The sequence below is a fragment of the Alligator sinensis genome, unplaced genomic scaffold (assembly GCF_000455745.1).
Source record: "Alligator sinensis unplaced genomic scaffold, ASM45574v1 scaffold1567_1, whole genome shotgun sequence".
NCBI lineage: Eukaryota > Metazoa > Chordata > Crocodylia > Alligatoridae > Alligator > Alligator sinensis.
In genome coordinates, this window is record NW_005842646.1 from 625,621 (window position 1) to 653,523 (window position 27,903).

The window sequence follows — 27,903 nt, forward strand, 5'->3', positions numbered from 1 at the left end:
CATTTGTGAGGATTGAATTGGCATAGGCCATTTTAAAATCATGACAAGCTCAGTGGGACAGAAGAAAGTGTCTTCAAGACAACGCAAGTGTGGTTTTTGTAAGTCTAATAAAGATAATGAATGTGGACAATTATTGATGTCAGAAAACCAGAAGGTGGCAGCACATCATAAATGTATGGTAAGTACCCCATAGGAAAAAAGCAACTTGGCAGTCTTCGATTAGTGTAAGTCGTATAGACTTAACCCAATAGCTAAATTATATCAGCTTACTTTAGTGTCAGTGTAAATCAGTATCACTGTTGACTTTTATTGTAATATCGTGCCTTTTACCCATGTAATGGTATTTTATATTATTGTAAACTTTAACAATTAAGTTTTGTTTTTATATAACTTGTAGCTGTTTTCATCTGCATTGGTATCTTCACACTCTGATAATGAGAGTCTTGGTGGCTTTTCTATTGAAGATGTTCAAAAGGAAATAAAAAGAGGCATGAAGCTGGTAAGTCTATACCTTTGCATCTTCAAAGTGGGAAAGTGGGTTTTTTTTAATATCTACAAAGCTCATCAGGAAGTAACGATACCATCAGCTTTTAAAAAAAATAAATAAACTTTTCCCTTTTTCTGTTAGCACAAAGATAGCGAGTAGGTAATTATCTACCATATGGAAGGAATTACTGTATTAGATAAAACTGGTCACACAGTTTTTTGTTTTGTTTTTTTAAATATTAATTATGCTCAATGGAAGCATGATCGTGCTTCTGTTGAAATGAAATCAAATCCAAAATGTCAAATAACTAATAGTGGGGAAACTGTTTAAAGTATATATAAACATAGTAATCAGTCAGTTGATTTTACTTTCAGTTTATCTATTCCCACACTAAACAGATTATTTGGGGGATGCTAGGTTAATTTTGGAATTAGTCAAATGCAGATGTTACTGTTTTTACTATCGCTTTTCTTTTATCATGAGTATTTAGCATAGTTTTTCTAAGCAAGTTAAAATCTCCTAGACAAACTAAGCTGCTTGTTCCTTTTAACAGGCAGCAAGCAATGAAAAATCAGCATTTTTCAAAATTATATTTTCTAATCCAGTAGTTTCTACTTAATATTTTCTGACAGATTTCACAATGAAAGCCACATTCCAGGGAGCTGTGCAAGTGTAACGCTGCTCCTTTACCAGCATTTGGTTTCACTGCCAAAATCTGACTTAACTGCCAAAACGCTCTAGTGCTTCCATTTTTAATGATTTAATAGAGCTTTGTGGATGCAGATTCATTATGAGATGCACATATACAAAACTAGTGTCATGTTTGCCAAACTCCATGGGATTGCACAATAAGAATTGTTGGGCTGTTTTGGTTTTGGTTTTTTGGTTTATTTTGCAAGGTAATAATTAGTTTGAGGCTTTCCGTAGTTTTAGTTTAAGTGCTGGTTATAATTTTTTCTTTCCTATTTGGGAGATTGAATTTGCAAATAATTACTAACAAATGATACAGTATAAATAATACAGTTCATGCATTGAATTCTTTCAATTTAGCTTGGTGGAAAAGGTTATCTACACAGTAGCCTCATTTGGAGGCCAAACTGGCACATCCTGTGACATCTTTTTGCACTTGCATCATTACTAAGCACTCTACTATTTCACCTGGAAATCTTATCCTGTATGGGGGGCTCTTGTTTTATCTGATACGATGAATCTACTGAGATGCAACAACTGGAGACTATGAGTGTGCTTGGAGATTAGCTACTTGTAAAGGAAACACTAACATACAGATAGACCAGCAAGAAACTTTTTTGATAGTCACATGTCTTTAAATGCTCTTAGGAGATTTGTGTGTGTGGGATTTGGGAGAATATGTGCTTTTGAATCTTTTTGTGTTAGAGGGTAGATTATTAAAGTTCACTAGCTATAGATATCAGGCTTTTCAACTAGGCACAGGTTTTATACGAACATTTTAAATATTTTTTCCTGATAGGTTTGGATGGCTACTGTTTTCATATATTTTGCACTTAGTATATGCTTTCCAGTCTAGCTTGTATCTTTTTAAAGCTTTTTTAAGCTCGGTATGGTGTTTCAGATCTAGTAGTTGTATTGATAGTGGTTATAGCCTGTCTGTTGACAGTCACGTTGTATATAGTCATTTTCTGTTGGTGGGTATTATTTAGTGAATATGTATTGAGAACTAGATCTGCAGATTAAAGCAACAATGGCCAAAATGCAGTGTTTTTGGTGACAGATGTCTAGCTGAGAAGAGTTGATGAGTTGAACCATGACAACAGTCCAGTAATGCCAGCTTGTTCTACAGTCCCAGGAAATGAATTGCAGTGAGAGTATTGGTGCTTTTATAAGTCGTGAATAAAGTGGTGGCAACATTTAATTGGTACTGCTCTCCTTCATTGTCCCCCACCAAATTTCTGTGTTCTTCAGGAGCCCTGTGGGTCAGATCTGACCTGCAGGGTTGGGGGGCTGAGCATTTCTGGTCTAGAAAATCAATCAGATGACATGGGCCTATTGAATAGTAGAAGTCACTCCACTGAATCTCAGATTTGATGTTAAAATAGAACACACTATATAATTAAGTCCATATAAAGATTTTTCCAGTCAGCTATTTCACTAGAGACTTCACAGTTTATACAGAAGTAAATTGTGCTTCTAACCTACCAAAATATTTAAAGAATTAAAATAGAGGATAAAAGGAAACTGATGGATATCATTTAACCTTAAAATAAACTTGGTAAAATCACTTTCAAGATGTTTTGGAAACTTGATCTACACAGGGTTGGGTAAACACCTACAGTAGATTTAAAAACTAATTAGGAGTAAGGAAACAACACTAGTTCTCAGTTTTTTAGAGAAGTGGCTAATGGATGAAAGTAGGCTCAGTCCTTTTGTTATTCAGTTAATTCTGCTAAGTTGTGAAGAGCAAAGTAAATTTCTGGGAAAACGGTTTACAAAAATCTGTTTGGAATTGATTTAAGTTAGTTGAGACTAAAATGAATTCTGAGAATCTTACTAAGCTCTCAAGAGTTATGTAGCAGGATAGATGGGTAACTTTATTCAGTATAGACATATGTGGGGAATAATTGCAGCCTCTCCTACATACTGATGGGTTTTGAATTAATTATAACCTTGCAGAGAAAAAATAGATACAAACACTCAACTCAAAAAAGAGACTCATTAGAAATTGTCAGAAAGCTAGTTAAGCTTTTGGACAGTATGAAGAGGCTGGAAAATAATATGGAAAATATTAATGCCATTTTATCAAATTATTTCCTCTCTCTAACATACAGCGTGGAAAAGGACAATTAAAAGTTTAGAAAGATGATAGGTAATATCTCCCAAATGAGAAATGCCTGTTTTTGGAAGAGGAAAAATAAATCAGTAGTTTTCTGTTTAGCCCTTTCTGTAATATAAAAACAAACAAGAAGAGGAATTGATACAAATAACGAGATGCGTTCCCTTTATGTAGCATGCAGTTCATTAAATTCATGAAATCCGATAGAGGTAACTTACTATAAAAAGAATTAGTTATAGGGGGAAGGAGGGTGGGGAGAAAAGAAAAGCAGCTGCGTTTAACTAAGGTATAATTGCAAGCACTCAGTCATTCTGCTTCAGGCAATAAGCTGATTGCCAGCCAAAGTCAGGAAGGAAGTAGTTTCTTTTCCCTCTTGTTTCCATGGTGTAGCCCACACCTGACCAGGTGCAGTCTGAGATTTTGCTGCTTTTTGACCATTTTGGAGGCCCGACATTTAAGTGAACAATTAAGTCTTTCCCACTATGCCACTTCTTATTCAGCTAAAGGTTATTGAATTATTTTCTCAACTTGATTAATAAATGTGATAGTATCAAATGATTATCATGCTGTTGTATTTTATAATCGTGTCACATTTTTGTTCCTCTTAAAATTAATCAAAATGACACTTCATGGGAAGAATTGGGTATGACTAAATGCTTTGCATTCAGTAACTCCATCTGTTTTATAGGAAGGGGAGTTGTTGTATGCCAGCTGACTGTTTTCAGAGCCAAAAGTTTTAAGCAAATGCTAACATGAATTCTTTTCCCCCCTCTCTCTCTCTACCATAGATGTGTTCTTTATGCCATTGTCCAGGAGCAACCATTGGTTGTGATGTGAAAACATGTCACAAGACATATCACTACTACTGTGCATTGCATGATAGAGCTCAGATAAGAGAGAAACCCTCACAAGGCATTTACATGTAACTACCATTTATTTATCATGTGTCTTCTATAGTTACATTTCACCCTCTTTGTAAAAATGCCATTAGAATCTAAACATTATGAGTATTACAAAAAATGTTTTAAGGGTGCCTAGGGTGTTTAATTTATCACAGCATTAGCTGAGCGTACCTTTTAACTGCAGAATTATTGGGGGTGGGGGTGGTATCTTAAAATACAATGAAGTGTGCCACTATTTAATTTAAAGATGAGCAAATGAGTTATGAATCATGGCTTATTTGACAATTTTCAACTGTTTTGTTTATAGGATACTATGCCGAAAACACAAGAAAGCTACACACAACTCTGAAGGTAAAGCTGTTCACTATAAACTGTTCCCACTCTAGATAGGCATTTTGGTTAAACTGTAACTTTTTCTGGAAAGTATAAATGTTTTCACTAAATTAGAACTAGGTTTAGAGGTGTTTTCTGAAACAGGGAATTTAGAAGCTAAATACATAGAATATTTGGGTATTGCATAAAGTCACTGAAAGAGAGCCAACAGGAAAAAAAACTTTTCTGGGATATTTTTGAGTTCTGATTTTCCATGAAAACAAAGGGTATGTGGAAGTAATGTTCCTGCTTTAGCAAAAGACATTTATTTCTAGGAGGAAGCTAATTTGTGTGTGCAGTTAGGTGTTCCACATCTTAAGTTTGTTAATTCCATCAAGCAGTAGCTCCATAATCTTTCATTTGTAATGAAATCCTGTAGAAAGATGATGTCTCTTTTGACATGTTGTACACAAAGGTAATTTTCTTGTTATGATAAATACTCCAAATAGTCTTGTTAGAAGAGAAATTTAGCATTACCTGTAAACGGTTATGGTAGATTAACCTCAGATTTACTTTGTATGTTTTTTTCTGACCGAGTTGATTTAAAAAAAAAAAAAAAAATAGTAGTCATGGGCATGCACTCAGACAAGCTTCCATAAGTGGGGGAAGAGTATTGAAACGTGAGTTGTTGGGCAGCGTGTTAATAATAGCATGTTATTTGGTCTCGTAATACTGAAAAATCAGTTATGCGGCACTTCAGGATTTGTTTCCATTTTTTGCTTGTATTTGAATTTGGTAAGTAAGAAGAAATTAGTTTAACTTTGAATCTGTTTAAGTGAAACAGTGAAGAAATGGATGATGTCTTTTAGTGAAGACTGAGATTGATTATAATTATTCATAATGCAGTTTCTGCCAAATGCATTTTGTTCATCTAACCAATCCATATTATTTGTGCTACGTCTAATAAAAATTACATTAATGATACGGATTATATTTTAAATCTTCTAAATCTTTTTATGTTTAAATCAAACTCCATGCTAAAACTGGATTCTTAGCTTGTCCATTTATACCTGTATATCATTCTGCATACTGCATGTACCTCTCTGACTCCTGCAGTTAGTAAGTCCTTGTAAAAGGGCACTAGAAAACAGCACAGAGTTTGCATTTATGCTGCCTGTATTTAATATAGACTGGGCCCAGATCCTTTAATGTAGTTTGACTTTATATATATATATAAGGTCAAACTACATTAAAGGATAAAAAATAAATAAATAAACAGTAATGAAACGTGGCTGCAGTGTCTCATGGAAGGATAGTGAGGTCTAAGAGAGTCTCCTAAGTAAATAGTTATTTTAGAGAATACATTACTTGTATTCACCATGGGCTTAGTCATTGACATCCACTGGAAAATAATGTTTCTGATTCTGTAAGAGGCTTAATGCATCTGGACCTTTGCTCCTTCCTGGAGTTCATTGCAGGATCAGGGCCTTTTTTTTTTTTTTTATTTGAGAGCGTGAAAGAGCTGTTACTGCCTATTATGTCATGGCCTAGCCTCTAGCATGAGGGGCTGTTAGTTTTAGTAGGGCCGTATCTGTTGGAGTGGCCATGGAGAAATTACTGCAAATGTGCAGCAATGCTTCTTTTAAGTATTAATAATGACTACATTTTAAAACACTGAAGTTGTGTCAGCTGGCGAGACTAATAGACTGAAAAAATGCATCTAAATGGCACAGCTACCTGAGTTGTATAGGGCAAAAAGCCCTACAGTACCTAGTTGGCAATTTCATTTTCCACTCCATTCAGTTTAAAATATTCGTTTTGTTTGTAATAGCCTTTTGCTGAGGGCTTGCGCCAATACTCTTGCCATAACATGTTCTCTTTCTACCAGGGGCACAAGCTTAGATATCAGAAGACTCAGGCCTCTGGGGACCTTGTGCTATATTGACAGAGCAGTATTACTGTTTAACATTTGTGTGGTAGTGAGGGTCCCATTGCGGTAGGACTTCAACAGCTATAACCACATGCACTTAGTCTCTGGAGAAATGCCTGTGTTGAAGCGGCAACATTTGAAAATGCTACAAGATCCTTACATCTTGGGAAATGTGCCGTATCTTTAAAGCAGAAAAATGTCAGGTAGACATCAGGGGCTCTAAGAGGAGGCTTAGAACATCTCCTGTTGTTAATTACTATTTAAATATGGGAAATGTGCTCAGGACTAAAACAGGCATAAGCTTGAGCCTGTTACCAAAAAGCAAAGCACAATGAGGAGCTTGGAAGAGGGTGTTTTTGTATATTTTATTGGCTTGTTTCTGGTGGAAAAAATGAGTATCCAAGAAGGACATGAGTGTGGAGAAGGGTGGTGGTTTGGCACACTAGACAAGACATGTGGAGAAGAATAAACAAATTAGACTGAACTACCAGATGCTACTTCAATTGCTTTTTCTTTATTATTTTATTTTCATGAATCCCCACTCTCTGTTGTTTGCATACTAGAATAGTGAAGGCTAATCTGTGGTCACATGCCTCAGCCATTATGCACAGTGGTACTTAAGCTGTCAGTCCTGTGTGAAGAAAGTAGACCAACCTGCTCTGGATTGCTGTTTATCTCTGACCAGTTTGGAGCAGTATGGTCTTGTACACAATTCTCTCTACCCTACTCTAAGTGCAGTAGCTCACATATTTTTGTTTTAGTGCTTTGATCGTGTCTGGCTGAAAAATATTTTTTTCAGAATTAATAGTTTCTCATTTGTTTTGATCATGTCATAGCCATAATCATAGGGATCTAAAGTTTCTGAACAAAGCTGTCACAATGTCCAGGACCCGTATTTATTTATTCTTCCTTCATTCTCTAGAAAATGGGTAGTTTCTGAATTTCTTGTTAAAATATGTGTCTGTAATTCTGATCTAGGAATTCTGGTACAGGCCTAAAGGAAAGGTTATTCTCCTTTTTACTAAGAGAAGGATGCTGCTCAAGGACTTAAATTAATGATAAAATTGCAGAGCTAAAATTCTGTTTAACCTAGTGAAAATGCATCCCTTAACCAATCGGGGCTCATAGTAGAGGGTGATATCTTTTATTAGACCAACAAGATTTTTGCAAAAAGAATTCTTTAATTGCAAGCTTTTGGGCACAAACACCCCTCATCAGGCACTGGAGAAAAAATTGTAAAAGTCCTCCTGGGTAGAAATGAAAGTTCATATTTCATAGGATCTCACAGAGGAGTCAAAAGATGGAAAACTTACTCCTCTGGGAGAAATGATGAAGATTTCATTTAAAAAATCAGCTAAAATTCGATATCATCTATGTGTCAGATATCCAGGTTGTAGCTGTATTGGTCTAGAGGGAAAAGCAATTGGGGCTTGTAGTAAAGGTGGTTATCTTTTATTAGACCAACAAGATTTTCGCAAAAAAATGTTAGCTGATTTTTTAAAATGAAAACTTCATCATTTCCCAAGCAGGAAGCAATTTTGACCACCTGTAACCTGCCTTTGCTCAAGGTAAGTTGCATCACCACAAAGCCTCACAAGAGATCTGAGAGACACCTATCAGCTAAGAACTGTCTGCCCAGAGGAGTGAGTTTTCCATCTTTTGACTCCTCTTGTGAAATCCTATGAAATATGAACTTTCATTTCTACCCAAGGGAACTTTTACAATCTTCTCTCTTAACCAAAGCTCTCTGGAAGCCCAGGACAGGCAAGAATTTGTTAGACTGCATGCTTCCTTATGCACTAAGACAAATACCTGAGTAATTCAGGTTCTCATTTCTTTAATGGCTGGAAGAAGTTGCTGAAGTTTTGTCTGTTTATTGTTGAATGTAATATGTTTCAGTTGGAGCACAAGAAACCACATTTGTTAATTCTCTGTTTCAATTGATCATTGGCTGCCTTTCATATTTCTTTGTAGTCTAGCTTTCATAAACATGGGAGTCTTAGAGTAGTCGATAGTCTTTTGGTTTCATTGAGTAATCCTAATCAAACCTAAGTGGTGTACATAACATGTGCCTCTGGTAATATAACAAACTGGAGGGTTAATTAGTTAAAGCATAGGCATACAGACTAAGCTGGAGTCATGTTCTCTTTCTTGGAGAGCCTAGAAATAGTGAAAGATGAGGCACTTATGATTTGGTCTATGTTGCAGTTTTCAATTAATTTGGTAGATGACTGTTCAGAGAAGTGAATTGAAAGGTCCTCAAAACAGCCTTTCCCCCTGGAAATCTGTGAACTCTTTGAGTTGTCATCACCCACCATAATCTAGAAGTTGCTGTTACTTTCACTGTGTGCGCGACTTTGTTTGATCAGGGCATTTCATTACTTGAATGGCTGTTTTCCTGACAGACTCTCATTTACATTCTGGGAAGTGTGTGGCCATGTTTTCATCACGTACCTCTTAGGTGCAGTTTTTTGTATGGTATTGTTAAAAGAGTTATTTACCATTTTAGTGTCTTCTGTTTGAGGCTCCCAAAGTGTTTTACAAATATTGGCAAATCAGAACTCTCAACATTCATGCCAGCTGGGTAACACGCACATTCTACAATTGGAGAAACTAAGGAACCAGAGTTGGTGACTTGTTGAGGTCACTCAGTAATTCGGTATCCAGGCCAGGAACAGAAACAAAATTGCAGTTACCAATATGCGCTTTTCCCATTGGGCAGTTTGGGGGTCTTCAAGCCTCAGACCTTTATTGTCCTAACAGATGAGTTGTTACCAATATTATGCTTCTCCACAGTTCAGTGTGAACCAGCAGTCTGACCTTTGCGCCAATGGAGACTGACAAGGTTGCCCCTTGCCTGATGTCCTCCGCCATTGTGGCAACCTGCTTCTAGAGCCAATTAAAAGTTTCAGAGCAGTTAGCTTCAGTGGTATTCAGAGCATCAGGTCTTTGTATTTGACTCTCATTGTGTTTACTGATGCAGTAGATTCACAGGCATTGTTGCCACCCACTCTTCCAAAAAATACCTGGTCTTGCAAGAAATTTTAACAAGACTGCTCCAGCGCACACAGGTTCTGTATTATAAACCCTTCCAGCCCAAAGCTCAGTGAAAGTCAGGATTTAAGTACCTGGTTGTGAGTATCCTCCAGAATAAGAGCTTCTAGTGATTTCATTTTCCTTTCCATACCAACACTAGGGCTTTCGGACTAGAATTTCTTGCCACCCTGTTGGATTGGTAGACTCATTGTGTACGTGGTCATTTTGCACCCAGACATTCCCTAGCATAGTTCAGATTTTAAGAGTTTTTAGGACCCGAGTCAAAACCATAGCCTCTGCACGCTAAGCACTACAGAAAATCTTTGTTACAGTGCCTAAATGGAATTGAGCTCTTTCAAAAATCTGATGTTCTGCCTTTGAAAGGGTGGTAAGCTATGATTTTTTACATGTTCATTTATTGAAAGTAATTGATGGCCAAAAGATGACTTGTATCATTAAGTTCTGCATAAAGGGTTGTCAGAGCTTCTGTAGACCTTTAATATAGCTGATAAGAGAGAGTTCAAGGTAATCTAGGTCAGGAATGTGGTACTTTTGCATTTTAGTCTTCTGTTACATCTGCTACATAGTAATAAAATGGACAGTAATGAAGGTGGAGGAAGACTATATACATTGTTAACATTTGGAACAGATGCCTGGAAGTTATGGGGTCAGAAAATGAAGTGTATGACAATACCACTGTAGTTGTATTTAAAGCTCGCAGGAAATTTTGTGGAAGTGATCTTTCCACAAATGGAAATCAGAGTATTCCCTTATTCAGTGTGGTTTTTATCTTCTTCTTCAAATCAAACATGAAATCCATAATCTTGTGTTATTTAGTGGGTTGAGCAAGGGTAATATTTCTCCAGAAAACCATTCAGAGGCAGCACACTATGTACCAAAGCAATTACTTCATTCCAAGCTCTGCACAAACCAGATGCTAGCAGGAACAACATCCAAAACATATTGGCATCTGATTCAGATGATGTTCTGGTTAATCTTGGGGTGGAATTTTTGCCTTAGAGGAATTTCTTGCTACAGCCATTTTTTCTGTTACATTAGGCACGGAGTACACCTTTCACACCATCGCTGTGTCTTCTATGCTGCTGCAATTAGAAGCCAGCGTATCAACCTAACTCTAAGTCAAGTCTTGTGCCTTTCAGGTTTTATTGGAGAAAAGTTGCAAATTCCTACGAGATGTCGTAGAGTGTTCTTGATTTTTTTAATATTCAGGATAATACAACTATAAACCAGTGTCCATCCTTTTTAGACTTGAGGTCCCCCTCAGTGCTAGTTCTTAGTTTTCATCTGTTTTTTTTGACAACAGAAAAAAGAATAGAGCAATACTTCTGTTTCAGAAAATTCAGAAAGACCACAACAGGTCAGAATGTTTTGGATCTTGTGGATTCCTATTTAAAATCTCTTGGTTTATCTTGTGAATCATGTTTGCATACACCTGGCAATGCTAACACTGCATGGCACCCTTCAGCATCCTTGAGGGGATGTCAGGGGACCTCAGGGGCCTATGCCACCCTGCTTGGAAACCACTGCTGTAAACATTCCTCCATATGTCTTAGTTTTGTGACTGTAGAGTCACCCCAATCTAGAAATAGAAACAAACATCTTCAAAATAGTTGTTTAACCCAGTGGTTTCCAACCTTTTTAGACTGTGGACCGGCAAACCATGGACCGGAAGTGACCGTGGACCGGCAAACTGCGGACCAGCATACTGCAGATTGGAGGTGACCGGCATACTGCGGACCAGCAGCCCACCCTTTTTTTATACTCAGTATAAAAAAGTACTCGGTATAAAAAAGGGTTGGCTGCCGGTCTGCAGTATGCCGGTCACTTCTGGACCGGCAGCCAGCCCTTTGCGGCCCAGTACCAGGCCACAGCCTGGGGGTTGGGACCCTTTGATTTAACCCGTTAATGGGCTAGAAGTTTTATTTAAAAAAAAAAAAAAAAATTCCTTATGGAAAAGGTCTTTTAGGTAACCGAGGGGTGGGGAAAGGCATGTCTTAGTTTGAAGTTCAAATCTTTTATTGTGTTCCTAGAGGATGTTGTCCAGTTCTCCCCATTTGAACCTATGATAGTTTATGGTAGTTGAGTGTGTTCCACAATGCTTAAATTCTAATCTGCTTCCTACCTAAACAATATCTTATCCATAGAAATGTATAATAACTAGTTGTATAAATCCTCTACACACAAGTAAGACAATGACCCCATTGTCTTACTTGTGTGTAGAGGATTTATACAACTAGTTATTATATAAGTTCTGCCATTATATTTTGAATATCAGATAGGCTTAGATCTGTTTGTCTTCTTAATCTAGACCAATAATTCATTTGAAAAAGTACTCAGATTTATTCAGCAGCATTTAGTTTTTCTGTATGACTTGTGTGCCTGTTTTTGTTTGTGGCATGTTATATAGTTTCCTTGACATTTCAGGTATTGTGCTTTGTAGTTGTGCACGAGGGTTTGAAGTGATTTTCTGGAATCCTTAACAAACGGTTGCCTGCGAGCTCAGGGACATGGACTTGATGACTCAGGAGGCCCCTTCCAGTCCTGTGTTCCTGTGTGTCCGTTTGCTTTCTAAACGTATCGTTACTGCAGCCATAGAAAAAGTCCAGATGCTTCCTACTGTAGGTGCTCTACGTTTAAAAAGATAGTAGCTCAACTCAGTAGTATGTCAGTGTAACCCTTTGCCCTTAAATCTCTCTTTATACATGGGAAATATCTGTAGTATTCCTGTAACTCAGACTTTCTCCATTATCAAACATTTCTTAAAAGTAACTTGGGTAGTTTGATATGTAATTATATATCACTACTGCTGCCTCATGAGTTGTGCATTTGCCTCATTCAGGTGTTTGTTTTCCACTCTTATATGCCAGTGACTAATGTATCCTCATTTGCCGTTATGGATGCATTCACATTCTCATTGTCAAATGCATGTGAAAAGAAACTGTTTACCTTTTCTGGCATTTCATTTTCTGTAAAAAAAATAATTATATTGCCATGTTGTTAATTTATTTTTCACTCCTCTACTATCTTAAAGGTTATCTGACCTAAATATCCTTAGCTACCTCTCTGCTTCTGTGGGTTTTTTCTTTTTTGAGGCTACTCCTTAAATCTGACCTCTTTCTTAAAATTCGAACATTGCCAATTTTGCTCTGGATAATTTTTAGAGCTTCTCTATTACTTGTTGTGACCTACTGGATTGTACAAACTAAAGCAGATGGGTGCTTTTAGATTTACATACTACTACCTTCACAGTGTCTTTTGGCACCTTATAGCTACAGCACCTCTTGATAATAAATGTTGCTAGTTAATTTTATCATCTGCATTTATCAGACTTAGGGTTTTTTTGCACTAGATGTTTTCTGTGAGGTACTGAAATAGATAGCTTACTGTTAGCCTCTGCTTTGCATGTCCTCCTCTTACTGGTTTGTGTCGCAATCTTAATTACTTTGCTATCACTATATTTTGCTTTAATGCTAGCTTTTAATGAGGGAGGATTCCTTATATAAATAAAATTGTTATGGTAAAGTATAGATGAATAGTTCTCAATGTATACTATGTTTCCATGCTGGAGCAGGAAAAACATTCAGGACCTTCACTTCTAGCCATCATAATGAGGGTGATTGATTTCCATGTTGATAGCCCAACGAATGGATAATTCCATAAATCAGTTTTTTGTACTGTTTGGTTCTGTTAGTGGCATTCTGAAGTATAAGTATGACAGGATTCTTTATCACTCCTTTCTGTTCTAAAGTTATTGCATCTCTTGATTTAACATACTTTTAGGGCTACTGAAATATAGACTGGCTCCTTGGGCATTTTTTGGTGGAGAAAACATTGTTGAATCAGGCATATAAGGCCCACTTCTTCAGTTATGGTATATTAGGTAATTTTGAGGGCAGTTTATAAGACATAAGAACTTCCCATTAAAAACTTTTGTCTAATGATAAATTGAGACTATTGTGGCCATTTCAAAAATCAATGAAGGTAATGGGGCTTGGGGGGCAGTCAAAGAACATTTAGGGAGACTAGTGGGTTCACACTATGGGTTGTACCCATGATAACACTTCATATGGTCAGGGAGGTGTTGAACAACTTTTTGTGTTTCCCTTAGTTCAAGCTGACATGAGAAGTTGGAAACACCCAACCATCAGATGCCAGGGAAACAGGGTAAGCTTGGCAGTGGGCTTGAGGGGAGGGGTAGGGCAAAAACCATATTGTCTGTTGAATAGTAAAGACTGTCCAAGGCAGTGTTGTTAAGTCTGGTTTTAACCTCTTTATTTTCTGTACTGTTACACTAGTTCACAGTGCTGTTAATAAAAGAGAGTGTAATCTTCTAGGCATAAGTCCAGGATACAGATGTGCCAGCACAAAACCCCGTGTCTCTGTAGAGTACCACTGAAATGAGTTCTTAAATCCACACTGTTTGTAGTACTGGGGCCTTAATCTGGGGTTTTGGGGGGGTTCATTTATTTAGACTGCTTTCATGAATTTCATAAAATTCAGTGAATTCCCAACTGTTTGGGGACAGAAATCCTTTGAGGAAAACCATGAATTCTTTCTTATGGTATTATATTACCGAATAATGAAGCTATCTAAAAAAAATGCATGGTCTATTTACTGTTGAAATCTTTTGTTTTCTAACTGTCAAAAAAACACAAAATGAGTATTGGAGAAAAGATTCTTTCTGGAGGCTGTGACAGTTCTTTATATTAAAAAAAAAGTTGATTTTCATCATGTGTGTTTGCTTGTTTTGTAGTCACCAATGGCCTGTTAGCATTGTAAATGTTTAGTAGTGTGGTGTCTTAAGGATGGGTGTTTAAAATATTGATTACTGGGAAAAGAGGGTGGACTGAGTGGAGGGAGAAACTGGTTGATGATCAATTTATTGATGAGGAACTCTAGAAAAACCTTACAAATATTAGCAAATGGACAACGTGATTGATGAAATTCAGTCTAGTATGAATTTCTCATTAACTGAGGTTTAAAGGGACATTAACTTAACATCCATACTTTTGACTGAATGTTTTTACCTGTGGTTACAAGAAACACCTAGGATTCTTATCAGTGAAAGATACAGGACAAGGTTTGGAAATATTTCTTTATTATTGGAGGGCCCATGCATGTGAGGAGACAAAACAGGATTCTTCTCGCTAGAAGAGCACAAAGTTCTAAGACTTAATTTGTCGCAACCAGTCTGAAGAAAGAGGTTTCCTTTGGATATTGGAGCTGACATCCATATTGATTGTGGGAACTGAACAGGCCATGTGAAATGAAAAAATAAACTAGACTAGTAAAACAGTTATCTCTTTGTAGTGCACAGACTGTTTTTAACTAGGAAGTTGTGAATTGTATCGCCTGACTACACCATCAGTCCTTCCATATTTTATTTTTAAAAGGAAGCTGTGATGCTCTGTATCTTAATCTGGGGAATGTGACATTTAGACTTGCTTAAAGGTAATGTTAGGTAGGTTGATGCTCATGGTTTAGTCTGGGGAAATGTGTATATTTGATGAATCTGGCATGTTTATTCCAGACTGTACCGAAATTTGTTAGTGCTTCTTAGTTTTTATGCATTATATCTGAGCATAATTTATGTTAGCTGAAGGTGGATTTTTTTTCTCTTTCATTAAAAATATGTAAGAGTATCTAGCTCTCCTGCAGTTTGACAACAGCTGTGGTAGACTAAGAATTGTTCTTACCAATCTTATTCTTGGGCTCAGGCCAGCAGCTCAGTTACTGTACTAAATTTAGTATCGGTGGGGCATACTGAAGTGCTACAAAATTGACCTTTGTAAGTGCAGTGTTTGCCATGGGAGTGAAATGCATCATATGCAATTAGATTTTATTTGACATAATAGATCAAGGAAGAAGCAGAGGAATGTAAATTGGTGTCCTTTGATTTGTGCTACAGTATTTAGTCCTGAAACTATTAATCCTGCTTCCATACTGAGGCCATGATACTATAGAGATATACATCTTAGTAATGCCTAAATAATTTGAAAAAAATACTAAAATTCTCATTAATATAAAAATCAGGAGATCCAGTCTTTCTGATTTGTGATTCTGTTCTGTATGGGGCTGCATCTCCATCTTTGTTTCATGAATAGTGAGGAATAGGCAGTGTCCACATATGACAGATCCAGCTACAGGAGCTTTGCATGTTGGTCTTATAAAAAGACGTCATCAGTAGGGCTGATTATAAGGAAAATGATTAGCAACCAAGTACAGCAAAGCTAGTATTTCGGTATTAGACATAAGCCACTCACGTGGCAAAAATAAACACGACTTGCAGTAGGTGTGTGTTAACTACATAGTTTAAATGATCAAAGGGATTCAGTAAAATGTTTGATTACAGTTCTTTGTATCATGATTTCTTAATTGCCGGCATTTTTAGAAGAATCTAAGAAGGCCGAGTCATAAGCTCTTAAAAAATCAAAACAAAATCAGGTTTTAGTATAGTGATAAGATGAAGTTCTTAAAAGTTTAATACTTTATTATTGTAGGTTGGTGTACACTTAAAACTTACAGGATTGTCGAAGTGCTGAGGACAGGCAATACTGGTATATCAAGAGAATAGATTAAATAGTCGACACAGATTGAAAATGCAGCGACATTAACCAGCTGCCATTTTCTTTAATATATTAGTGTTGAAAAGATCTGTTAATATTCTTAGCGTTAACATCATCTGCGTATGTCTTTGGGCTGGGATATTTCCAGTACTGAGTGGAGGCTGCTGCCCAGCAACGTGGTTGCAACCACCAGCGGTAGACTTGAAAATGGACAGTCACTGAAAGTAATTAGGTAGATTTGTTTCCCAGTTTATTTGTAAAGATAACTGGTATTGACCATCCTAAGAGTTAGTTTCACTGCAGCGGCCAAAAGAGAGCAGTTTTTCTATTAAAGTTATGAATATATCAAGCTTTAAAGTAATGCATCTTTATAGAGTGATTGGTTTAAGACACTGGCTTTCAACCTGTTGTCCACAGACCCCTGGGGGTCCACAGACTATGTCTAAAGGGTCCATGAAAGATGACTGATCAACAAAAACTATGTGAATACCCACACTTAGCTTGAAAGGGGTCCGCACCTCCATTCAAAATGTTTTATGGGTCTGCAAATGAAAAAAGGTTGAAAACCACTGGTTTAAGATAATACATGATTGACACTGGCTTTCCAGGTCTCTCTGTCCCTCTCCCTTGTGAGTCATCATTCTGGAAAACAGCCGTTGTTGATTTCAGTATAGTACTTGAATTGTTTAATAGAAGGCAACGGGTTACGTAGAATAAATCAGTTTACACATGCTTGTGGTCCATTCTGACCTCAGATGCTTGCTCAGTTCCCATTACTTTCAATGGGAGATGAACTTGTATATCTGAAGACAGATTTTAGCCTTGAACTGAATGTTGCTGCAAGGGATTTAAATGTACTACATGTTGTAAGGTGACTGCACTTGACTTGGTTGTTTTCATAGGGGTATACAGTCATATTATATAATAGTAGAAGACTAAAGGTTATGTTTCTGTAATGAACTGGAAATCAGGGCTACCATTTCTGTATCTGATCATAATTTATAGGAAACGGGAAGCCATTTATCATTGTCTTACCTAAAGTTTTGTTAAACGGTGCTCATTTGTGAGGATAGTTTCTTGATGTTGTTTTCTGGCTTCTAAGCAGATTTAGAAGAAGGTATCAACGAACACGAATTGGAGCCTTCACCACCAAAAGGAAAGAGGAGGGGTCGGAAGGGAAAACCAAGGAAAACAAATTTAAAAGGGCAGTCAGAAGACACTAGATCTACATCCTCACATGGCACAGATGAAATAGAAAGCAGTTCCTATGTAAGCAGTAAATATGCTAAACTTAGAAAAAAGCTGCATATATCATTTTTTTAAAATTAAATATTTTGATTAACATTTGCATTTGTTTGAGCCTCCAGATGGTGGCTGTAGTCTTTTAAATTATGATCACACTTGTTAACCCAGCAGTATATTTTAGTCAATTGTTTTTCTTTCAGAGAGACAGGTCTCCCCACAGAAGCAGCCCCAGTGATACAAAACCTAAATGTGGATTCTGTCATGCAGGTGAAGAAGAAAATGAAGCTAGAGGAAAGCTTCATATATTTAATGCTAAAAAGGCAGCAGCACACTATAAGTGCATGGTAAGTCAAGCTATTGTTATTAATTAGCACAGCATTCTCATTCTTTCTGAAATGTCTTACTTTATTTTAAATTTGTGCCCTAGCATGTAATTATGCGTTAATAAAGCCTGTGCTTCCAGTAATCTGCTAGTACTATACTAATGTGTTGTCAAATGAACAACTCATTTATTTTTCACCACAGGCAACAGTAGAGGTTGGCTACGCTTAGAGATGCACAGCTTCCTTATAAATATTCCCCTTTTCTGTAGATACATAGGCTGTGTTTAACCAAAAAAAAAAGTGTGAACTAAAAGACTCCATCCTAAAGGAACACACCACTGCCTTCCAATCTCATGCCTTTAGGCAAAAGCCTGAGAGATGGCCTTTGTTACTCTCCGGCCACATCTACATGAAATGCTTACAGTGCAGTAGCACTGTGGGGCACGAACTGTGATGCGACGCTACTGCACGCTACTAACGAGCTACTGTGTAGTCAGCATCGCCAGGAAGCCATGCGGGGAAGCTACTGTGCAGTAGCACCTGTTACTGGGCAGTCATTTTAGTACTTGGGTATGCAAGTACTAAATGACTGCGCAGTAACAGCGCACAGTAGTCTGTGATAGAGGCTAGAATGGAAGTCTTAACTGCATCTTAGCCTGCTGTCTTGGACACAGGGCTGGTTTCTCTCCTGCCACTAGGGGACATGTCCAACCAAGAGAATAGATATATGTCAGTAGAGCATTATTACCCAGCCTGGAATTTGACCTGAATTTTTCACTTGGCCCCATACTATTGGAAAGTCCAGAGTAGTTCAGATTCTTTGCTGAAATCTCCCAACGGCTGTTTATAGTATATGCAGTATAGTCAAAGTAACATATGAATGGTGTTGCTGTTCCTATAACCCAAAATGCACTCAGCCCATAAATGTTACTTATAATGGACACATGTTTTTCTGACTTGGGATTGTCCTCTTTTCCCCTTCTATGCCTTTCCCAGGAGGTTGAGTGACAAGACGAGTCAGTGGAATGGGTTAGATGGCTCAGCAAGGGAGATGAAATGCATGATCTGATCAGCATTTTCATTTACTGCAGTGCTTTTTTTATTGTTGTTGTCTCTTCCATCTTAATCTTCCTTTTACTCGGGGGTGGCATGTGGCAGATCGGGGAGGGGACAGGCAGCACAGTGGCAGGTAGGGCAGGGAGCAAAAAGCAGAACAGCAGATCAGGTAGGGGAAGAGGATCAGAGTGACACTTGGGGAGGGTGCAAGACTAAGTCATGATTTGCCTGTCAAAAAGGTTGGTCCCTGCTGCTTTACCTGTTGCTTTACTGTAATAAATTTCTAAATGCACCAAATGAAACTAAAGCATAGACTGGGTGTTGGAAGGTATATGCAGATTGCCAATATCCTTGGTGTACAGTTTTCTCCTAAGTTTACTGGCAAGGCACCTCTTTCCTGTAGGCAGTTGAGTACAGAACGTCCCCTTCTCTTACCTCTGTCCCTAAATCTTTTTGTGGTTTAACCCGACATTGTTCAAATGTATTTGTTTTATAGTTGTTCTCTTCTGGCACTGTCCAGCTAACAACAACATCAAGGGCAGAGTTTGGAGATTTTGATATTAAAACTGTACTTCAAGAGATCAAGAGAGGGAAAAGAATGGTACGTGTCTTTTGGGTTTGTAATCAATACTTTATTGGTTCTATTGAGTATGTGTGAGATCCTGCTTATCCCTTTTGACCACTTTATTCCTATGGTTATTTGTAACATTTACTGTAACGTTTCACTACAGTATACCTGACGAAGGAAGCTTGTTGACCTTTGGAAAAGAAGGGATTGATGGCTTGTTTTCCAAACCAAAAATGCATGTTTTGTGAAAACGTCAAAAAGGCCAAGGAAATAAACTCCTTTAGCAAATGACCATTAATAGTTTGCTCCCATATACTGTAAAGGGACAGCATGAATGAATCCTTCGCTTATCTTTCATTAATTCCTCTTTAAAAACTGCTTGTTTTTTTGGGCCCCCAGTCTTCAGCTATGAGGAAGAGCTGTCTGCAGGGCTTCCTACATCCAGGGTTGCTAATCACCTGGGCACCTGCAGGGCCTGTCTTCTCCCAGGCCTTTGGGCCACAATAATCTGAAGTGTGGAGAGACTGTGTTGATGTGTCTGGTTGGAGAAAATACTGTGGCCTGTGTTGGCACATGCTTGTTTTTGGAGGGGTTCAGCACTTCATGGTGGCATGTTAGTATGACTGAAATTATGTTAAAACCCCAGAGCGGGAGACAGGTTCTCAGGGACGTTTTATGATTACACCAAAAAACAATTTCTTGCTAGATCGTTACCTAAAATTATTATATCATTTCTGGTATTGCAAAAAGCCTGAGCTTCAGCTTCAGGAGCAACAAAATATAGTCTAGAACCACATTGATGTATTCAGTCCTGTAGTAACTTATTAATTTAGCAGATGGATAAACTGTACTCTTATTCCTATTTTAATTACTTCCATATTATGTTTCTGGTTTATTACAAATTTAATTAAGTTTGTACCCCAAGGGTAATATACCAGGTAAATTGCTGCTCTCATTGGGCTAGGGTTAAAATTTGGCACTTGATGATGACATGTTAGTTGAATGGTAAGGGATAAGTTGAATGCTAAATGACTAGATATGAAAGGGATTAAGAGCATAACTTTGAGTGTTGCCTTCTTCATTTCAACAGAAATGCACGCTTTGCAGCCAACCTGGTGCCACCATTGGGTGTGAAATTAAAGCCTGTATCAAGACTTACCATTACCACTGTGGAGTAGAAGACAAAGCAAAGTATATTGAGAATATGTCACGAGGAATTTACAAGTAAGAATTTATGCAGTTGTTAAGCCTGTATAAAGTCATTTTTTTCCTCTTCGGTGTATTTAATTTTAAAAGTCACTTTTCTTTTGAAACAGAATACCAAGTATGCAGTAAGGGTGATTTCTGTGCCATTCAGCTGCACTGGAAGCATTAAGCAACAAAGAAATGTACTTGTCCTGTCTTTGCCAGTATTCAAACAAAGACCAAGATTTTATATTCTAAAGACAAAACCAAGGGTGTGCATGTCTTCCCACATCTTTGGTTGTTGAACGATTGCTCAGAAATGTGGATAAGGTGACTAGTACAATTCAGTAGTCTAGTTTACTAAAAGCTTGTAAAAGGCCAGTTTTAAGTACCCTAGCAAAATTAACTAACCCAAGTTCTTTTGTAAATAATCCTGAATCATAAAATGTCAAAAATAAATTTCCCTGCATGGAGCAGCGCAAAAAATGTTTCTTTACTCTCTGCACTTCAGCTTCCACTTCCGCTTGCATCATCCTAGCCAAATAAATGAGAAGAACTGGATGGGTGCTGCAGGCAACACTCCCCAAATTAGATGAAGGGCTTGTGGTCAGACTGTTTTCAGAGAGTTTCTAGCACTTAGGAAGCAGCCGAACCGCACCAGGGATCCTGTGGTGTCATAGAAATTAAGGTCAGAGGGACTGCTAACGTCATCTGGTCTGACTTTCTGCATGTTACAGGCTACCAGGATTCACCCGAGTCCTTTACATTAAACCCCAAAACTAGAGGTCCAACTGTTCCAGTCCATAGAAACTAAACTGTGTGCCAGAGAGCGAGCAGAACTGACCAAGGTGTCTTGATTGCCCAAAGTCAGTGGCAGAGAGCTGATTAGCAGTCCCTAGCCTGTAGAGGAAGGCTATCCTTCTCCGGCCCATATTAGGTAAGTATGGCCTTGAGCACGTGAGCAGAGCACACCAGCCAGCCACCTGAGAGGGCTCTGGACCCCTTTGAAGAAGCACTGCCCCTTCATCAGCCAGGATCAGCTGACCCCACAGCTTATGGCGTTGGAGAGGATTGACGTTCAGCCCACCAGACTCATGCTTTTCTTCTGATTTGTTTTACCAAATCAAGAAGAGAATAAATGTATATGCAAAAGTGAAAATAGTTCCTTTTTTCTGTGAAAAACTGTTCACTGTGTTACTAAATAGGAAAATACCGTTTCAGTGAACATACTCCAAAATAACTTCTATACGTAGACAAAATATTTTAGTGACTCCTTTAACTTCATTCAGAATGTCTGCATCGCTGCAAACAAATGTGGGGTTTTTATAGGAAAGTATACAAAGATGTATTTCCTCCTGATTGAGCTGAAATTCAGATGACTGAAGTAAAGTTTTACTGTGTTATGTTTTTTGGGGGATAACTGACATACCTACTTTGTTATTTCTTTACCCTCCTAAACTGCCCCCTGTCTCCTTTTCCAGCTGCTTCCGCCTTTTATTACTACGACCCTGCTGCTGTTGAAGCTGATGCTAATGTTGCGCCTTGGTCTGGCCGCAAGGGGGTGCTCTCCGAGCATGTAGCAGTGATCCCCAAGCACTGGGATGGATCAGTTTCAGTATTTTACTAACTGCACTAGCTTGTGCAAGCTGCACTCAAGCCTTACTTTTCTTTGCTTATTTCAGTGCCATTTAATGGTTTTAAACTGATTAATCAGCTAAAAATCATGAAAATAGTTCCCCTGTAGCATACACATTACAAAACTCTTGAGAACCCATGTTCCCGCTGGGATTGCAGTTGTTTCCAATTTATTTTTATATAAACAGAATTGCTGCTCCATTCTGTCATTAAGCTCCATCATATCATGGAGGAAATACACCATGTAACTTTTGAATTTAAAAAGTACTAGCCGTATTCACTCTCTTAGAAGAGCAGTGCTGTACGTAATGCACTTATTTTAATCAGCTCAACAGTTCTTGCAGCATTTTTTAATCAAAAGTAAAAATCAGTTCATTTTGGCAGTTTCTAATTATTTGGGGATTAGACCAGTTTGCACAGTACAGTTATAGGATACCGAGTAATGAAAATGCTGCCTTATCTGTAGTGGTGCAGGCTCATTTCTGTAATAGATAATGCTTGCTCTTACAATTTTTTTTTGTAAGTAGAATCCATGAATACTAATCATACTGCTACATTGAACCCTTCATGTTCAAGTTGTGAGCGTCTGCGCAGCCATTTCAGTTGGGTGGGGCTAGTCAGGTCGGTCTAGTGTACGTAGATCCTTCTCAGTCCGGAGTGACTGGGTTTGGAAAGTGCTTCTGAAGGAGATCTGCATTTTTCCTCTGGTCTTTAGCACATAATGTAGTGCCTGTTCAGGCACATGGAGCTATGACAGTTTGGCAGGCTCCTACCCAAGAGATGTTGAACGCCTCTTTATTATCTTCTGCCAGTTGGGAGCTGTTGCCTCTCTTCTTTATGAATTATCTTGTACTTGTCCTTACACCAGGTCTTTCGGTCTCTGGCTAATGATTCAAGCAAGGTAGCTGATAATTATGTCTGTTGCAGATGTTGTCTGATGCCTTGTATAATTAATTATCCAGTAAAGTTCTAAAACGTGCATCTTCAGCAGTGGTGGAACCCCAGCGTGTTCTAAAAGTACTCCCATAAAGTAACTTGTCCTGTTTACTAGTAACTCGCCCACTGTTTCTTTTATTATGTTAGACTCTATTGTAAAAACCACAGTGGAAATGATGAAAGAGATGAAGAAGATGAAGAAAGAGAGAGCAAAAGCCGTGGGAAAGCAGGCACTGGCCATAGTGACATTCCTCAACAACAGCTCAATGGAAACTAGGTATGGAAGTTGGTCCTGACAGATCTGTTACTGAGACACTCAACGTACATTTGGCATACTTTATTGCAGTAAAACGTTTAAATCTAGCATATATAAATAAGTGCTTTTTATTTGTATGCCGTAGAAGAGTGGGGGAACATTTTTATTTGGGGGAGAGGGTTTTGTTTTTGATTTTCTTTTTATTTTATTTTTTTATCCAGCCAGCTTTGTAAAAATATAGGAACGGAAGCCCTGACTTTTGTCACTAACTGTAGATGTAATATCAGTTCTGTTAGTTGCTCTTCTCTTTGTTCTGTGTGATTTTAAATTTACTGTTGTTTTCATCATTTTTTAAACAGGTTCAAGGGACAGAGTTAGAGAACTGGGAATGAATAAGACATCCATAACTACTAATTCTTTTAAATTGTTTTTCTAAGATCAGAAAAGGGCTAGTAACTTTTTACTGCCCAAATCTGCTAGAAATTTCATTGAACTGCCTGAAACGTTCATGTTTGTGAGCCTTCAATAAGTGGCAGAGTTTTACATGTCAATATTATGTAGTTTGTAGTCTGCAGTGTCTGGAAAAAATTGAAACACTATATAAATGAGATGTAATATGTACAGTGTCAAAAGTTAAGGCAGACATTGAAATGAAGTAAGATCTATATTTCTGGACTGAATAAAAATCTAAGATTTGGAATGTGTAAGTTGTTTAGTGGATTCATGCACCAGAGAAGGTCTTAGCAAGTTCAGTTCACAACATGGACACGCCCATGTTGGCCAGAAGCTGGTAACTTGTGCATTTCACGTTTTCTTCTTAAACCAAGTATGGAGGCTGTCTGTGGGGAAAAGCTGCTCTCTGTTTTGCTTGCAAAGCACATAGTAGAAAAAGAAGTCGGTGTACACAGAAGCACGCTTGAACCTTGCAGTTTGTTCCTGCTGTGATTGCTCATACGGCCCGGCATGCCTCGCTGGCAGTTTTCTTGAGCAGGTGTTGGTTATGAGCTGTGAGCTGCAGCACTCATGCCAAAGCGCTGTAGCTCGTTCCCCAACGATCCACCTCTTCTGCTTCCCTAGTATACCAAGAACCTTTCACTGAGTGTGAGTGAAGCCTTTATTATACTCGTTTTTGGACACTGCAACCCAACCTCTTTACATTTTGAAGAGTTACTCTTTTTAACTCGTTATGGAATTTAGCCACCATATCTGACATCCATACCTCAGATGTTCTGTGTTGTGTGGAACATTTCATGTTTTGTCCAAAATACATATACAGGCTGCCCCCGTGCTGTAAGAAGAATGAGAATATGATCTTTCCCATAGATCAATATTTATTTTGAATCTTGTGACCACTATATGAGGAAGCTCTGCTTAAGATTCTTAAGATTTGTAGAATTTGGTTAATTTTGTCATGGAGTGACACATGCTAGAGCTTGATGTTCCATTTGAGAATAATCCAGATTAGGTTCGATCAGACCTAGCAGCTCAGTTCCTTAACTTTTGTCATTAAACTGGCATTTTTTTAATTGCTAGTAATTTCTTCCATTGGTCTGTTAAAGCACATTAGCAGATTTATTTGAAATAAAACCAAAAATTTAATCTAACGTGCAAGTCTTTTTAACGCTACCATGCCACCTCATTGTTTAGATAGGGTTCTGACTGTTTCTAGAAACCCAGTAAAACCTCAAGATTTGAAGTAAAGCTGCAAGCAAAATACACTGAGAATTTGGCTAGAAACTGCAAAGGTTCATCTGCAGTTGACATTATAAAAGCAGTTCATTTGTAACATAAATTTCCGTAGCATTTTTACTTGTGTTTTTAAGATTTAGCGTGTTGTTGTCTCTTCACATTTCCTTAATGTCTCAAGGGACTCAATTGTTGTATGTGCGAGTTTCTAACATGTTACTGTGTTGGAACTCCCTCCGTTTTGTTTGTTTTCTTGGGGAATAATGCAGTTTTAGTAGGAAAATTGCATTGTACAGGAAAGATTCAGTTACTGCTCTAAACATGATGCCATTGACCATTTTTATTTTGTATTTGTAACTTTCAGAATTAAAAGTGTGACTTGAATTGCAATGACAGATCGGTTGATGAAATTGTTTCCCAAGATGTTTGTTTTGCTAGACGATGAACATTTTTCAACCACACAGAACAGTTTCAGAATGCAAAATAATGTGTCTCTAGATCGCTTCTACGTTGTGTGCCTCAGACATGGCCCTTCCATGAATAAAGGCACTTTTCATTGTTTGCAACTACTGTATTTTTGATTAATGAAGGATGACAGGTACCTGGGGTAGATATGCCAACATAATCTTTCCATTTTTTTGCCTCAGTTCTATTTCATATTGTATCAGCTGTTGGATTTTATAATCTAATAATCCATTTGATGTGAAATCATTCCCTTCCATGCCACTAGTAACCATAACAGCACTTTACCTTTGAGTAGCAGAAGAGCAAGTGGCTGGTGACCTGTTATCTCACTGTGTTGAGATGGGCTGGCTAACCCCTCATTCATTCATATTCATGGTAACTGAAAGTCAGAAGTAATTTTTCTTCTTTTTGTTACAAGCCTCAAAATCATGTAGTCATTTACTTCATCTTGTCATGTATGCTGGGTAAAAGTGCCTTACGATGTAAAAATTGTATTTATATGTTCCCAAGTAGCATCACCTGCTGGGGAGTAAATCTGTGATGGTGTTAATATTTAGAAGAAATGTACCTCAGCAGTGTATTTACTGTACATCTCCTATGTCCTTAACTGTAGTTTTAATAAGCATGAAAATGTATGATAGGTATACAACATTTGCATCATTTTTTAAAGACAAAATACTGCCATTGCTGTCTTTTTATGCGTATTTTAGCTTGGAATTTTGGACGGTCTGTCTTTTTTTGTAAAGCAATGTAATCTTCGCGAGCATATATTGAAGATTCTTCTGGAGCATTTACTGCCTTCTCGGAAATGTTAGGAGTGCTTTATAGGTGAAATGAAAGTGCTTTATAGGTGAAATAGATCTGTTTAAATTAACTAGTTAAATTAATATCAATTTGTTCCTACTTTTTTTGTGGGTGGGGGGGTTGATTTTTGTTTTGTTTTTTTTAATAGGGACCTCTTTGCTTTCATCTCACAATTGGAAAACAGTCCTAAAGTTAAGAAACTTGTCTTCTGAAAATGATTGAGGTGAACTGAGTTTTATGGCCTTTGGGACCATTTCTTCTTTACAAGAGCAGTACATGCTGTTAGAGACTCCTCCAATTGTGAAAACTACCCCCCCACCCCCCCCACCTCCCCTGACAAAAGCCGCAGAGTAGTTTCACAGGAGACTGCCCTTTCAAAAGATCTATCCCACTGCTGGCAGGGCTTCTCTTTCCCACAGAATTCATAAAGTAATGCGGGAGGGAAGAGCCCTAGAAAGCTCTTGGACAAATTACCCAAGACTCTGGTTCATGCTAACACACTGGCACAGGTTCCACTTGGTGACCAGTCACCGCAGGAGGCTCAACTCTGGTTCGAGGAGACTGAAATGGTCCAGCCCAGTATCAGTGTCTGTGGTACTGGCTGGAAGGGGGCTGTGGCAGGGTGGTTAAAGGGTCTGCTTATTCAGCAGGTGTGTGCCAACCGGAGATGCTGTGCTCATGGCCCTGCTAGAAACTCCACTTGCCAAGCTTCAGAAGGCAGCCACGGATGCACCACGCACACTCCACAAGATAAAAATCCTGCCCCCCCGCTCCCCCTCCCTCTCCCCTGAGGTACAAAGAGCCATGTTGCTATGTCGGGGGAGGGGGGGTCCAAGCGCAACTCCATGCATTATACAGAATTTATCCCCTGGGTTCACTTATTTGTTGACAGAAGACATGGCGAGACTACAGGCTGGGGCTTGCTGCTTATTGCTGCTCTGTGTGGAAAGGAGTACCTTCCTGGTGAGCTGGGGAAGAGGGGGATGATGATCCCCTTGAAATGCCACCCTTGGTAGTTAATAATTGCCAAGGAGATTTGCATGGCAAACCAGTATTCTGGTTGAATTAACCCTCCTTATCATCACCGTGAGGTTTAACTCATAAGAAGGCTGGAAGTATGTCACAGCCAGTCCTTCCATGTCGCTATCAGCAGATCCCACTGTATTAATGATGGAGGTTAAAAACCAGAGTACAGCTCTTGATCATATATATATATACTTGTTGAAGCAGTTTCTGTGTATGCATATGTACGCACACTCGTTAGCCAACGGTGACATCTCAACCCTTAAAGGATCCTGGACGACCGTTGCTTGTTGAAAAGCGCTCAGATCAGGCCCACATGTTTGGCTTTTGCTCTCAGCATACATTTACACTAGATGTAAAGACAAGGAATGTATCAAGAGGGTAAACACATTCCTATCGACTCTGTTATGTATATTTTGTTCCTGTTATATTGGCTTTACTTCCAAAGTTGTAGTTTGCAGTATTAGTTTCTTTTTGTTGGTATCCTTGCATCTATATTCAATAAATGAGTTACGAATTTCATGTTTGCCTATCTGTCCTTCTTATGAAAGCATAATGTTAAAGCTGGATGCCGTTGCATGTCATGTGAATGCATAACTACAGCGTATCTTGTTGACGATTGTTTCATAGTGAGGGGATTAGAGAGCTGTTAACCATA

The 27,903-nt window shown here is 38.2% G+C and overlaps 1 protein-coding gene across 2 annotated transcripts; it reads left to right on the forward strand.

Annotated features, from left to right (window-relative positions):
• PHF6 (PHD finger protein 6) lies at window positions 1-27,756 on the forward strand. 2 transcript variants are annotated; one of them, XM_025215469.1, is made up of 10 exons: window positions 1-178; window positions 398-499; window positions 4,085-4,218; window positions 4,506-4,549; window positions 17,169-17,332; window positions 17,509-17,652; window positions 19,184-19,288; window positions 20,346-20,479; window positions 23,159-23,288; window positions 25,318-27,756. In XM_025215469.1, the coding sequence occupies exons 1-9, from the start codon at window positions 41-43 to the stop codon at window positions 23,286-23,288; spliced, it is 1,095 nt and encodes a 364-aa protein (XP_025071254.1). In that variant the 5' UTR covers window positions 1-40; the 3' UTR covers window positions 25,318-27,756. The 2 variants fall into 2 exon arrangements, with proteins under 2 accessions (XP_025071254.1, XP_006033688.1); XM_006033626.3 differs by lacking the exon at window positions 25,318-27,756 and adding an exon at window positions 23,627-25,311.
• The last annotated feature ends 147 nt before the right edge of the window (window positions 27,757-27,903 follow it).